The sequence below is a fragment of the Haliotis rufescens genome, unplaced genomic scaffold (genome assembly GCF_023055435.1).
Source record: "Haliotis rufescens isolate VD_foot unplaced genomic scaffold, xgHalRufe1.0.p SCAF_9, whole genome shotgun sequence".
Taxonomy (NCBI): Eukaryota; Metazoa; Mollusca; class Gastropoda; order Lepetellida; family Haliotidae; genus Haliotis; species Haliotis rufescens.
Window position 1 is genome coordinate 27942700 of NW_025964383.1, and position 15912 is coordinate 27958611.

The 15912-nt window shown below is 44.3% G+C and overlaps 1 protein-coding gene across 1 annotated transcript; it reads right to left on the minus strand.

The window, feature by feature from the left end:
• Positions 1-1955: 1955 nt before the first annotated feature.
• LOC125377394 lies at positions 1956-12532 on the minus strand. The gene is made up of 3 exons (XM_048390470.1): positions 12495-12532; positions 3875-3956; positions 1956-2303 (listed from the first exon to the last, which is right to left on the minus strand). The coding sequence occupies exons 1-3, from the start codon at positions 12521-12523 to the stop codon at positions 1974-1976; spliced, it is 441 nt and encodes a 146-aa protein (XP_048246427.1). The 5' UTR covers positions 12524-12532; the 3' UTR covers positions 1956-1973.
• Between the last annotated feature and the right edge of the window lie 3380 nt (positions 12533-15912).

Genomic DNA, 15912 nt, shown 5'->3' on the forward strand with positions numbered 1-15912 from the left:
AAAAATGTCACTCAAGTCTTATCATAAGCGAAATCCTACCCGTAACCATGACTGTCAAGTTTTCTCGGAGACTATTTACTTGTATATGTCCCTAAAACTCCTTTATGTCCCGATGATGGCGACGGCAGGGGGTCTGCAGGAACGTGAAGGAGGGGATTAGGCAATGTGTTTCACCCATTCACGGCTTAGAACTCGACAAAATCGCCACCGAAGTACAAGTCCACCAAATCTGAACTTTGACACCTTGCATCGCTTCACCATCCACGTCAACCTTTGAAGTTGGCCGCCATCTTGTATCTCCGAGTTGGAGTGGGTGTCGTGATGGATTAACTTAATCCCCGCCCGCTGTGATTATCTCATGGCACGATGGGTCGGGGATTAGATAATCCCAAATATGTCTTTTTAAAAGTCGCTTTTTGGATATGTTTCCACAACAATCCGCTCTTTGCGTTTTTACTGTGTTCGTAAGGAGAATAAATAGATTAACATGCATCTTATCTGCTGTAACGCTCACTGAAATGGTTTGAAGTTTTCTGTTCACATTTATCATATTTCTGTCGAAGTCACACGGGCGGTTTGTAAGTGTGTGTAAGTTATCCAAATCCTTCAGCGTGAAATAGCTTTGACAAGTTATCCAGAGAAAAAACCCACCTTTTTCCCCCTTTTCTTATAAAATGAACGAAAGCGATATGTTTGGTTAAGAATATAATCCGCCATAATATCCTACAGCTTTTCAATAATTACCAAGGGTATAAAAAATGTATATGCATTTCAAAGCGATTCGTGTTCCATGTAAGACCCAGGTTCGATTCCCCACATTGGTATAATGGGTGAAGCTCATTTCCGATGCCCCCTGCCGTGATATATATTGCTAAAAGCGGCGTAAAATCAAACTCACTCATTCCGAGTTGGACGTAACGTCAGTAATTCTGCAGTCACATATATAGTGACCAGGGAGCCTTCTCACAAAGCGATGTTAGAGCTTAGAAGATTTACTACAGTCCTAGCGCTAAGATTCTCGTGGAACGAGGCCCATGTTTTAACAGTAATAACGGTCCGACAAAGTAAAGGTAGTCATCGAGTCATAATAAAAGACTGGAAGACATAAGTAGGTGAGTTGGGTTTAAAGCCGCTTTGAATAACATTTCAGTAATATAACGGCGTGTCAATTTAATGTGGGAGGAAAGCCCGAAGTGATGCAGGCCTCAGACGTTTACCACTTCGGTGAAACCCACCAGCAAGGGTATTGTGCGGACAAACCTAGAAACGTAATATTGTCGAACCGAGATTCGAACCCACAATCATAGGTTTCTGGCGTGCCCTAGGGACGTCTTTCGCAAAGGCTTAACTGTGAATTTGTTTGTATGCCCTGTGTTTTTATTAAACAAGACTACGGGCACGCCGGTAACCTTTAGATGATTGTGGCAAGCCTCGGAGTTTTTCTGCTTTTTTCAACTTGTGTTGATATATTTTATATCAAAAGAGTGAGTGAGTGAGTGAGTTTGGTTTAACGCCGCTTTTAACATTATTCCAGTTATATCACGGCGTGTCAGCTTAATGTGGGAGGAAAGCCCGAAGTGATGCAGGTCTCGGACGTTTACCACTTCGGTGAAACCCACGAGCACGGGTATGGTGCTGACAAACCTAGAAACATAATCAGGGCGAACCGGGATTCGAACCCACGATCATAGGTTTCTGGCGTGCCCAAGGGACGCAACTCTGCACAGCGAATCGCGGCGCCTTAGACGACTGGGCCACCCGTGCCCCCGATATCAAAAGACACTTGGGTGAGATTCTCTATTAAACAACAAACAAACAAACAGTTAACAGTGAACCTTTAACAGTTCACACACAACAACCCAGACCAGTGCAGACCTTTTAAACAGCACACACCTCGCACCGCCTCATCAAATCATCAGCTTGCACAGTGGATGGGAAATAAATAATACCAGACGGTTGTTATCTGACATTTATCAACAGGTGGTCAAATTGAATTGAGTAAACGCATCCTCATTTTCCGAGGTCATATCAGATGACCTTTGGCGACATCCGCCATTAGAGGGGATCTGCCACCACGATAATGTCTGTTTCATGGGGCTTGTGTCCTCGAAGTCGCCGTCTGGATGCTTTGAGGTAATTTGTTCCAGTTCGAGTAAATTGTGATTGCCTGAATTTGTAGCTGTAGGTCGGGGCGGTATAGGAAGGGCGAGTTCGTGCGTCATGAAGTACAGTTCCGATCCACGACATCTGGGTTGGAGTCGCCAAGTGCTTTCTTCACTAACCCCTGCAATATCACTTTTGCCCTTGAAAAAACAAATTCCGCGATGATATTTCATAAAGATACATTTTGATTTCCCCAACCACCCCACCCCTAGCCACATTGTAGATCCCTTGGGAGTCGATTCAGTTGATGTCAATGAATATGCATTTTAAGTATTTTAGTCTGGGGATGAGTTATTAAGCTTCTGAAATGAAATCGGGATTTTTTGCATGGGTTAAGCTTAAATAGAAGCCCAAATGTTTGTCTTTAATTTCAGAAACTGACACTGGAGTTTTCGGAATTGTTGTTCAGTTTGTTTGTTTGTTTAACGCCACACTTAGCAATATTCCAGCTATATGACGACAGTCTGTAAATAATCGAACCTGGACCAGACAATCCAGTGATTGACATCACGAGCAACAAAAAACACAATTGGGATGCGATGACATGCGTCAACCTAGTTTCCAAGCCAGATCACCGATCCATTAAGTCGCCTCTTACGATAGTTACAGCTTACTGGGGACCTTAGTATATCCTCACAGTCATGCTTGTTCAGGGGGTGTATGGGAGACTGTCTGTAGTAAAGACACAGGATAAGGCACAGGAACAGGCATTGGCACAGGAACATTTATAAAACAGACATCCGTTATTCATGCAGGAAAGTGCCGTGTGTCTGTCTCTGGTTAGTGATGGTTTCAAACAGACATCATCAGCAAACTCACGGGAACTCAATCATTATGGGCAGATGTAACAGTAATACCTTGGCCACCTTCCCATGCCAGTACATTACTGGTTGGCTGCTGTCGATGTTACGATTAAAACACTGAAATAACTTCATATAGTCATTTCCAGGAATCTCTGCGGTGATCCCGGGTTAGAATTGATCCCCCGCAACCCACTTGCACAAAGCGATCTTAGCGCTAAGATGATCGTAACTCTCATACTTTAACATAGGCTTATGATAGTCTTAGAGCTAAGATCGCTTTGTGCAAGTGGGCTGGCGACAAACTGGACCAGGTGGTCAGGGTTGTTGTGACTTGTTTAGAGAGCGTTGCTTGCGATATCGATCACTGGATTGTCTGGTCCAAACTAGATTATGTACAGGCAGCCATCATAAAGCTACAGCGGCTGAGTGCGGCGTAAAAAAAGCAAACAAATATTTCAAGTGAACATCAGTCGATGGCCTAGGGAAAGTGACTGAAGAGACAGTAAAATCTACTTCTCGTCTTGCGAATGTATTTCTGGTTTAGCGTCGATAATAAAAATATGTGGTCAGTAGTGGGTATTGAGCCCCGTATCCAGCTTATGATTTTCTAATAATAATAGACGGCTGTTCACTGGTTTACAGTACTCTCCCGGCAATCATTTTACACACAGGACGCACGCACCCCCACACGCGCACACAATGTGTGCGCAATGTACTCGTATAATGTTTAGTGTGCGTGCGTGAGTGTGTGTGTGTGCATGCGTGCGTGCGTGTGCGAAAGAGCTGTTCACTGTAAAACTAATTCAGATTTCATACATCTCAAAGTAATGTTTACAATGTTTACAAAGTTTACTTTAGCGAGGTGTTATATTTGTCAAATAATCAGTGATAAAATTATTCTCACTCACCTTTGTTCCCAATTCCATATTGGCTTCCATAATCTGTACATTCGTGACTCCTCGTGTCGTTCCGTAGTCTGTTATACAGACCCTGAAACAAATATATCAGATACAGCCCATGCAAGTCTATAATATTTGGCAAGTCTAGAATACTGCAGTATCTGAAAATGAACAAAGCCTTGGCTCCTTTTTATTATATTATATACGATGATTTAACAACTGTTTTTGTCTGTAAAATATTTTCATTTCTGAGACTAGATGTAAGTCTAGTCGTTCCGGCACAAGCCTTAGTGTTGAAGTTTCATGTTCAGACCATAGCCCTTTAACAATCTTTTTTGTTCTGGGCTCCATTTGGATTTTTTTATTTTGTTTTGTTTGTTTGTTTGTGGTTTAATGCCGCACTCTGCAATATTCCAGCTGTATGACGGCGGTCTGTAAATAATCGAGGCATCATGAGCATCGATCCACGCAATTGGGATTGATAACGTGCATCATCCAAGACAGCGAGCCTGACCACCCGATCCCGTTAGTCCAGATATATATTTTTAAATAAGATACATTTATTTCTGGGACTAAGTGTTAGTCTGCTTGGACCCCGATTGGTTCCGGAAAGATGCGAACTGTGACGAATGGTGAAATGAATACAATGTCAGTCACACCACGCATGGAGAAGTTGTTCATCTCACGTTTAGAGAACAGGACACCTGTATGCCCAGGCCTAGTGACGACTCAAGTGGAGCATCCATTTCAGATATATGTAATCCTGTCAACAGATCTTGACTCGCCCCCCGGGAGATGTATGAGACTGGATGTCTTATCACGTCGATAGGAACATATGTTCACAAATAATCTGTCTCGCTACACACTAACCAGCGATTATATTGCCATTGAGATTACAGCATTACATCGCCTGGATATAAATGGTTTACATAATAAATAGAAATGGATTACACTTCCTTGGCACTTGTGTGAAACGCCCTTTTTTGACGATATATTAAACAAACTCCGCTCCGGTGCGTTTGCTGTTTTCCTGGGGGCGATCTCAAACGATGAATCGATTTACTTTGATAGTCAATCGTAATGAGTGAATGAGTGAACTTTGTACAGTATTTCTGTTATGTATCGGTGGGTCGCCTTGATGTTGAAGGAAAGCCCCAAGTGATGTTGATGTTTAACACATGAGCATCTATCCACACAATTGAGATACGATGACATGCATCAACCAAGTCAGCGAGTCTGACCACCCGATCCCGTTAGTCGCCTCTTAGAACAAGCATAGTCACCTTTTACGGCAAGCATGGCTTGCTGAAGACCCACCATTAATACTTTTCATTCAGAATTCAATATGCAAGATAGCAGAAACGATAAAAAGTGATGATGAAAACTATGCACAAAGATAAATTCAAAATGTACAACGGATTATAGACTGATTAATAATTGGTTTCCATTCTCATAACTAACTCACCTGTCAGACATCTGACATGTTATATACCGACTTTGTTCTCAATGATACGCCCCCTCTTACCAAATACGCGCCACATACACTAATACGGATGGTTCATATACAGATGGCTGTGGTTTACTGTTGCATGTCATCGAGGGGCCATCGCATAAGTACAAGGCAGGAATATTAAATGATTATTCGTGTTTGTCAGCCAGATATTTCAAACTGACAACCTGATATGCGTACTCGAGGAAGTTAAATCTCTCGCTAAACTCCTCTCGGGTCTCTGTATTCAAAGATAACCCCCCAAACACGTGGATGTATTACTGGGGGAAGTGCGTTGTCTCATAGATAAAACACGTAAACATAATTGAAATCGTTAACACAAAAAATGTACGGATGTACAAGAGGCTTCGACCCATGAAGATCCGGGTTAGTTGATTGATTTTCAGCCACCCGTACTTGTCGTGAGAGGCATCTGGTGGGATCGGGTGGTTGGGCTTGGTTGATTTACATCCAATCTTATCCCAATTGAGTAGATTAATGCTCATGATGTCAATCACTGGATTGTCTGGTCCAGATTGTATTTACAGACCGCCGTAATATAGCTGGAATATATTTTTCAATTCAATTAATTGTTTTTCTCTATAAAGCACCCACGGAGGTACAAGTGCTAACAAGATTATTCATATTATACATATATGTACAGTAAACTACGGTTATAACGAACTCATAGGGACTACTAATTTTAGTTCGTTATAACCGTAGTTCGTTATAAGCATATATACAGCATAACTACAGCAAATAGTCTGGACTAAAAAAGTAAGTTCGTTATATCCGTCAGTTCGTTGTAAGCGTGTTCGTTATAACCGTGGTTTACTGTACAACAAGATGGTGCTTACGCAGCTATTGCTTAATAGATTGCATAATAATCGTGGCACATTTTGCTAAAGGTTTAAGATCCTTTAAGAAGTTAAAACAGTTTAAGACCGTGGATATTGGACCGCGTTAGATAGTTTGTTGGACTACATAACGTGAAAAGGCCTGGCAACGGAAGATGTAGTGAAATTGCTGAGTGCGGCGTCAAACACATAACAAACAAACAAAACAAGAGGTTTCAGTGGTTCACTGGTCAGTTTAGCGCAAATAAATGTTGTATTTTTTTCTGTTGACACAGTTTCGTACTGTCAGTCCTCGTCTTCCTATTGGAGTCCGGCGATGGAACAATACTCCCCCAATAGAAAGAACATTAATTTTAACCTTAACCAGTATTTGACACATTAACTATAGTCAGTCTATTTGTATAATTGCTGAGTGGGCAAGTTAGCGAGCGTCGGGTTAAATTGCGCCTGGGACAGCGGGCAACGAGGAGTTTGGGAGGGTGGGGTTGAGTTGCAGCTGGGTGAGCGGGCTATGTGGAGCTGAGGCGGGTGGGGTTGAGTTGCAGCTGGGAGAGTGGGCAATGTGGAGTTAGGGAGGGTGGGGTTGAGATGCAGCTGGGTGAGCGGGCTATGTGGAGTTAGGGAGGGTGGGGTTGAGATGCAGCTGGGTGAGCGGGCTATGTGGAGCTGAGGAGGGTGGGGTTGAGTTGCAGCTGGGAGAATGGGTAATGTGGAGTTAGCGAGGGTCGGGTTAATTTGCGCCTGGGACAGCGGGGAATGTGGAGTTAGGGAGGGTGGGGTTGAGTTGCAGCTGGGACAGCAGGCTATGTGGAGCTGGGAGGGTGGGGTTGAGTTGCAGCTGGGAGAGTGGGCAATGTGGACTTTGGGAGGGTGGGGTTGAGATGCAGCTGGGAGAGTGGGCTACGTGGAGTTAGCGAGGGTGAGGTTAAGTTGCAGCTGGGAGAGCGGGCTATGTGGAGCTGAGGAGGGTGGGGTTGAGTTGCAGCTGGGTGAGCGGGCTATGTGGAGCTGAGGAGGGTGGGGTTAAGTTGCAGCTGGGAGAGTGGGTAATGTGGAGTTAGCGAGGGTGGGGTTGAGTTGCAGCTGGGTGAGCGGGCTATGTGGAGCTGAGGAGGGTGGGGTTGAGTTGCAGCTGGGTGAGCGGACAATGTGGAGTTTGGGAGGGTGGGGTTGAGATGCAGCTGGGAGAGCGGGCAATGTGGACTTTGGGAGGGTTGGGTTGAGTGCAGCTGGGAGAGTGGGCAATGTGGAGCTGAGGAGGGTGGGGTTGAGTTGCAGCTGGGAGAGTGGGCAATGTGGAGTTAGAGAGGGTGAGGTTGAGTTGCAGCTGGGAGAACGGGCTATGTGGAGCTGAGGAGGGTGGGGTTAATTTGCGCCTGGGACAGCGGGGAATGTGGAGTTAGGGAGGGTGGGGTTGAGTTGCAGCTGGGACAGCAGGCTATGTGGAGCTGGGAGGGTGGGGTTGAGTTGCAGCTGGGAGAGTGGGCAATGTGGACTTTGGGAGGGTGGGGTTGAGATGCAGCTGGGAGAGTGGGCTACGTGGAGTTAGCGAGGGTGAGGTTAAGTTGCAGCTGGGAGAGCGGGCTATGTGGAGCTGAGGAGGGTGGGGTTGAGTTGCAGCTGGGTGAGCGGGCTATGTGGAGCTGAGGAGGGTGGGGTTGAGTTGCAGCTGGGTGAGCGGACAATGTGGAGTTTGGGAGGGTGGGGTTGAGATGCAGCTGGGAGAGCGGGCAATGTGGACTTTGGGAGGGTTGGGTTGAGTGCAGCTGGGAGAGTGGGCAATGTGGAGCTGAGGAGGGTGGGGTTGAGTTGCAGCTGGGAGAGTGGGCAATGTGGAGTTAGAGAGGGTGAGGTTGAGTTGCAGCTGGGAGAACGGGCTATGTGGAGCTGAGGAGGGTGGGGTTGAGTTGCAGCTGGGAGAGCGGGCAATGTGGAGTTAGGGAGGGTGGGGTTGAGTTGCAGGTAGGACAGCAGGAAATGTGGAGTTAGGGAGGGTGGGTTGGATTGCAGCTAGGAGAACGGGCAATGTGGATTTAGGGAGGGTGGGGTTGAAAGAAGAGGTGGTTGGTGTTGCCTTAGAGCGTGGACATCATAAAGGTTTATAGATGTGGGGGTTTATAGACAAACAGAATGGGGATATAGGGGTTCATTTTGTGGTAGAGTAAGGGTGTAGTGAAGGTCACATAAGCAATAAAATTGTCTTATATTTTTTTTTTAACTGTTAGGTACTAAATGAAGAAAATGGCCGTTGATCGTTTTTGCGCACATTTGCGACGTCTTCAGTCAGCACTTGATCACGGTGTACACTCCCTCGCTCGGATTAACTTGCTAATACATATAACTATAAACAGTATTTACGCACACGACAGTAAGTTAATGTTAATTTCCGCCCAGAATAACCCCACCCCCTTCCACACCTATATTTTTTATTTCCGGACATATCCAAGTCAACCCGTATCGGTCATTTCTTTTCACTACGTCACTGTTTGGTGTTCATTTCGTTAAAAACACATTGTCAGATGTGAGGCGTCATCCTTTTCAGCGTCGCCTTTCTCCTCTAGTGATATGCCTAACTTGACAATGAAATTACTTTCTCTTACTATTATACGATGATGTTACGAACTTACTGAAGATTCGGGGTAGAACAGGTCTTCAGCAACCCATGCTTGCCGTAACAGGTGACTATGCTTGTCGTAAAAGGCAACTAACAGGATCGGGTGGTCAGGCTCGCTGACTTGGTTGGTGCATGTCATCGATCCAAATTGCGTGGATCGATGTTCATAATGTAAATCACTGGATTGTCTGGTCCAGACTCGATTATTTACAGACCGCCATCATATAGATGGAATATTGCTGAGTGCGGCGTTAAACAACAAACAAACAAACTACCTTAAAGTTGGCGTCCTACCTACTGATCCTAACGCAGGTAAAATACCACCAGCGAGAATTTAGAAAGATCACTCGACGCCACATCTTATGGAGGTGTCCTCGGAGCTTCTACATTCAAAACGGTATCGTATCGGTGTATAAGAGCGGGGTGAGATTGAATGAAGCGTCTCTAAAATATACGGTCAAAATCTATTACAGCATATTGCTCACAAATCATTCATTAAATACACAGACAATTATACTTTACCGTGTTTACCGAAATGCATGTAAATATTATTATATTAAACAATTCGCTTAAAGAGCCTTATCCCCAGACCCTCAGAAGCGAGTTTCAAGGGGCATAACTCATGTTACTCTAAACGAGAATCGTAAAACACTATTGGTCGGCTGATAAACTGGTCCCACTGTTGCTTTGCTCAGCCAGCTATGAACATACAATTTTTCACAGACATGAGCCCAGTCATCACGGCTGCCGGTTGCCAGTACGTGCGTTCAATTATCAAAATCTGAGTCAACCTGAGTCAACCGAGGACGTTACCACATTCCTGGCAACCAGGGATGACTAGATAAAACCTGGGTTGACCAGTTTTAATGAAGGACAACTTAGGGCAGCACACGAAATAAAACGCATACAATTGAACCTTAGATACAATGATGTAGGCCAGGGGAAGGAGAAATCCAATGGTAACCTTTTCTATTTAAAGGGACGGTCGGGTAGCCTAGTGGTTAAAGCGTTCGCTCGTCACGCCGAAGACTTGGGTTCGATTCCCGACATGGGTACAGTGTGTGATGCCCATTTCTGGTGTCCCCCGCCGTGATATTGCTGGGATATTGCTAAAAGCGGCGTAAAACCATACTCACTCACTAATGCATGTAAACCGACAAGAAAAATCAAAATACAAACACGATGCAAAATCCTTATCAAAGTTGCATTATTGATTCTAAAGTATTTGTAGCACAAACGAAAGTTTCATTTCCAAGACGGATTTCAGAATACACGTATACCATCAAGACCTAGTTAATTTTATTTATCAAACTGTTTTTGTTCGTGATTGATTCATCGTATCCCAATTGCGTAGATCGATGCTCATGATGTCAATGAATGGATTGTCTGGTCCAGACTCGATTATTTACAGGCCACCGTCATATAACTGGTATATTGCTGAGTGCGGCGTTAAACAACAAACAAACACATTATTGAGCTTTACAGATGACGTCACGTGGATGCCACAGTTCAGTGAGTGAGTGAGTGAGTGAGTTGGGTTAAATGCCGCTTTTAACAGTATTCCAGTTATATCAAGGCGTGTCAGGTTAATGTGGGTGGAAAGCCCGAAGTGATGCAGGCCTCAGATGTTTACCACTTCGGTTAAACCCACGAGCACGGGTATGGTTCTGACAAACCTAAAAACAATAATCGGGACGAACCGGGATTCGAACCCACAACCATAGGTTTCTGGCGTGCCCAAGGGACGCAACTCTGCACAGCGAATTGCGGCGCCTTAGACGACAGGGCCACCCATGTCCCCGACTACAGTTCGGCACACTAGGGGTTCACGAGGTATGGACAACTTAGGTCAACCGGTTAATCGGTTAAGATTCCGGGCTATGCTTGTCGTAAAAGGCGGCTAACGGGATCGGGTGGTCAGACTCGCTGACTTGGTTGATGCATGTCATCGATCCCAATTGCGTGGGGCGATGCTCATGATGACAATCACTGGATTGTCTGGTCCAGACTCGATTATTTTACAGACCGCCGTCATATAGCTGGAATATTGCTGAGTGCGGCGTTAAACAACAAACAAACAAACAAAAAAAGTTTATCGGTTAACATTAGCTAATATTGGTCAACCAAGGTTAACCTGAGTTATACCTTGCTCAACACGGGTTCACCTGGTTCGTCATGGGTTTTGAAAAAAGAACGCAAGCACTGGATTTGAACCGTGAGTTTAACTGGTACCACTGTTGGTATCCGGCACCGAATAACTGCCACAGTGCACCTTGTGGGGAATCGAACCAGCGTTGAGCGACCACTTTAACCACTGTGCTACCCACTGTGAGTGAGTGAGTTGGGTTTAACGCTGCTTTAAGCAGTAATCCAGTAAGGCGGGGGACACCAAAACACGGAACCACATTGGGAATCGAACCCGGATCTTTAATCAAACGAGCGCATTAACCACTGGGCCCATCTTCCTGGCAAAGAGTGAGTGAGTTGGATTTAACATACGCCGCTTTGAACAGTATTCCAGTTATATCACGGGTGTTAGCTTAATGTGGGAGAAAAGCCGATTTCTTTCTGAAAAGGAATCTATTTGAAATTGAAAACGAGCAGATTATTCGAGTGTTTGACGTCACCTTGTGATGGACTTTGTGACGTATAATATGTCCCCGTCATACACCTCTAACTTCATATGTACCTGAGAACACTAGGCGAGGTCACCGTGAGGTGATTGCCCGTTCCTCCTCCCGACAAGGAACATCCACAACCACAATATATGTAATGATACGTCTTTATATACTTGTATACTAATCACAACCATGATATATAATATACCCCGCACTGTATCTGCATCAAAGTAGCTTGACTATGACATGCCATAACAGTAACGCATTCACCCTGAATAAACAATACGGAGGCTCACGATTTGTTCCGAATGAACTCGTGATGTTCCGCTTTGTGACAGGCGAGCAGTCTCTATGCATTGTCACGGCTACGACCTCTCCACAGTCGAGCGGTGCATGTCTCCGTGTCCCGATACACATAGACTTGATAGAGGGCTCTTCAGTGATTATATCCGTGCTCGAGATTCTACCTCTTGTCTGAACCTTCATTTCCATTCTCAAAGAACAATATATGATAATTAATTCACTTACATGGAAATTGCATCTACAATCGTACATTCAAAACAGATACAGGAATCTGGACAAAATATCAATGATATGATATTTTATCATATAATGGGTAGGTTTCTCGGCAGGATAAAGCCAACGGATAAAAACGATATCCGTTGGGGTCATATGCGGATAGAGATGCAAATACCAGAGGTCAAGTAGGACTACTTTCACTGTTTATAAACAAACATGGCGTCGCCCTCGTCATTCGGCGATCGAGTCAGAATTAACCATCGTGAATCTGGATAAACTACAGGGATAATTGCTATCATTATCAAAAGAACAGTCTAATATACTGAAAATCAGTGTCTAACTGTGACGTAGCTGAGGCATTTTATAAGTTTTGGCAACTTTCGAGATATAAATTTCGAAACAATTTTGCGAGGGCACGAGGCCTAGCCAGCGGGATCAGTAGCCATATCTGTGCTTGTAGACCTCTGTGGCTTGAAACCTTCTCCACAAATCAAAATGGTTGGATTCGGCCGAAATATGTTTGAACTGTTACCTTGTTTCGATTTGTCGCTGTGTGTACATCTGACTACACTTCTTAACGTTATGAAAGGACAGACCGACTGTCAACAACGTCTGACCGTGGCCGTGACTCATAGACAGACCGATGGATTGCCACGAAAGGCAATTAAAAACAACTGTTGTCTTGCGTATAAGTTGCTTCGCCACTGTATATGAAACAGATTTCAGTTGGAACTATATTGGCTACTGTCACAGTCCTACTGACACATCACTTACCCTGTGACGTAATAAATATTAATGCGCGCATTCCAGGACAACTCGCAATGTTTCGGTAATGTTTGTGAGAGAGGGAAAGCGATTTTAATGCACAGAATTAAAGAATGACATTATATGATAAAGAGGTTATCACGCTTGTGTCTTTGGGGATGGTAAATATCCTGTATTAGGAATAAACACTATGTATTTAGCTCGCCAAGGCTCGCTAAATACAATGTTTATTCCTAATGCAGGATATTTACCATCCCCAAACACACTCGCGTGATAACCTCTATTTATTCGGCGCACACCGAGATGGACACAATGCGGGGCTACGTGATGTTAATACATACACACTTGTTTATTTCTATCAGATCCGACAATGCGAGTGTCAGGACGGGAAATAAACCTGTAATAGCAAACATGGAAATTAATTTTATGGCTTGTGGCGTGTGGGTGTCATGGACGGGGCACAGCTGCTGTGATGATGATGTGGCAGTGATCATCCTATAGGTCAGTGAGGTGAGGTGAAATGGGGTTTAACGTTGCGTACATGATTATTGCACTTACATAGCGACGTGCATGTACGGGTTTGTCTGTGTGTGTGTGTGTGGCTGCTTGTACAAGTCCGGACTGATGCCGATTTATAGTGCTAGCCCACTGAGATACCATGCCGCAGTTTAACATGAATACCCCACTCAGACACAGTATACTGACTCCGAGCCGACCAGTCCTTGTTTTAGCCCCTTAATGCCGAGCGCCAGACAGGGTAAGAACAAGTACCATCTTTGAACGTATTTTGGTATTACGCGGCCGGGGATCGAACCCCGGACCTTCCGCTCTCCGGACGGACGCTCTATAGGTTAGTCTACAGTCGAACTTCGTTGATCACGACACCCCAACGTCATGGGTTTGTATACACGAGGGTCGCCTCCGTGGTCTTGTGGATAGACCGCCTGTCCGGAGAGCTGAAGATAGAGGTTCGATCCCTCGCTTCGTCAAACCAAAAGATGTTAAAAGATGGTACTTAATGTTACCCTGCCTGGCGCTCCGAAGTAAGGGGCTAAGGCAAGGACTGGTATCTCGGTGGGCAAGCTTAATAAAACACACACACGTACGTTAAGCTCCGTACTCCATGCATCAATTTCGTGCGAATCCTATACCGCTGCCCGACAAGAATCAAAATGTAGTTTCGATGGCGGCAAGCCTGCTGAATATCACACGAGAAATATTAATTGCAATATATTGCCGTTTGTGTGATGTAAACCTCAGCGGTTATTGGTCAGAGCACTCGCTAAATTGCCTCTCTCCAGATCCAGGGCCCCCTTGTACAAAGCGATCTTAGAGCTAAGATGATCGTAACTCCCATACTTAAACATAGGCTTACGATAGTCTTAGCGCTAAGATCGCTTTGTGCAAGTGGGCCCAGGCCGTGGCCTTAAACAACAGACTCCGCTGCACTGCGGCCGTATATTTACGGAACAAAAAGACGTTGGGATCATGAATACTTTTGGGGTTATTAAATTGTGCCAGTCTTCACTACAAAAAAATATCCCCAAATATATTCGTGTGTGTGTGTGTGTGTGTGTGTGTGTGTGTGTGTCTGTGTCTGTGTGTGTGTGTGTTTGGGATCGGCATTCTTTTGTTGATAAGCAGATCAGTTAGTCTTTAAATCAAAAACCGTTGCTTAATAAAAAAATAATAATACTAGTATAAAGAAATAACAAGCCGTGTTCCTGTGACACTTTAACCTAGTCTGCAAGAAAAGGGCACATTATTTGTGTTATATTATTAACATTCCCCGTGACAGTGGAATATATCCATGAACACACTGCCCCAGGTATACACGCATCACATACTGCAGTTTGCATATGCCTATATTAACTTTCAGGTATCCGTGCGGGAACCATGAGTAGCTATTAAAAAATATTTATTCATGTTTCGTTCAACACAGGGTGAATCCATAATGGTTTCCTTAATTAATAGCCTGGAGTCAGTGGAGTGAATCATGCCAGTTCACAGTACAATGATTAGAGAGAAACAACATGAGTGAGTGAGTATGGTTTTACGCCGCTTTTAGCAATATTCCAGCAATATCACGGCGGGGGACACCAGAAATGGGCTTCACACATTGTACCCATGTCGGGAATCGAACCCGGGTCTTCGGCGTGACGAGCGAACGCTTTAACCACTAGGCTACCCGACCGCCCCAGAGAAACAACATGAGACGCCATGCTAGTCCGATTTCCTGAACTGTTGTTTAATACATGTATGGTACAATGCGTTTGACGATGAAAAAATTCTGTTATACATGTGTTCATATAATACTGTTGTTTCCCCCCGCATACAATGTGTATATGTAGTGTACACGTAAACATTTACAAGTTTAATGAACGGCGGGTGACATCAGCAATGGAACTGTCCAATCCGACACCTGTCTAATCCGATTTCCCCCGGACCCCAGCAGTGTCGGAATATACAGTGTAGGGCTGAGTCCAAATTTACTACCCGGGTACCCACCCCTCTTTTACCCGACCTTACCCGGATACCAGCTGTAGGTCTCAAGAGATACGTACAAAATGTCCTATTGGGAACAGTTTGACCGTATCCCTGGCAAATTATTTAAACATATTTATTTTCACAAAAGTGTGAAAATGGATTGGTAAACAACAACGCTTATGTTAATACCGCTCCATTACACAGGAACCATTACAATGAATACATCAATGTAGGTTAGATGAAACGAATGAATTGTACATGCCAAGCTAGATGTGTAAAAAAAAAATATATTTGAAGTTTATATTAAACAATTCATTTACTTCATTGAAAATCTGCCAGTTTTGAATAGAATCTAATGTTTGGATTTGTTCTTCCTTACTCAAATTCGAATTTCCACATGGCACTGTTTGTACAGAATAACCATGTTGGTAGAAATACATTTTATTTCGAAGAACATAGTAATTTGTACACACAAACAAGAAGTGTAAAGCATCTTCGGTATGAGTGAGTGAGTGAGTTGGGTTTTAACGCCGCTTTTAACAGTATTCCAGTTATATCGCGGCGTGTCAGCTTTATGTGGGAGGAAAGCCCGAAGTGATGCAGGTCTCAGACGTTTACCACTTCGATGAAACCCACGAGCACGGGTATGGTGCTGACAAACCTAGAAACATAATCGAGGCGAACCGGGATTCGATCTT

Coding starts and splice junctions, on each gene's coding strand:
- LOC125377394 (XM_048390470.1), bottom strand. CDS start 12,523: ATGTACACACAGCGACAAATCGAAACAAG. Junction 3,957..12,494: donor CAGCGACAAATCGAAACAAG/GTAACAGTTCAA, acceptor TATTTGTTTCAG/GGTCTGTATAACAGACTACG. Junction 2,304..3,874: donor ATATGGAATTGGGAACAAAG/GTGAGTGAGAAT, acceptor TGTTTTTTCAAG/GGCAAAAGTGATATTGCAGG.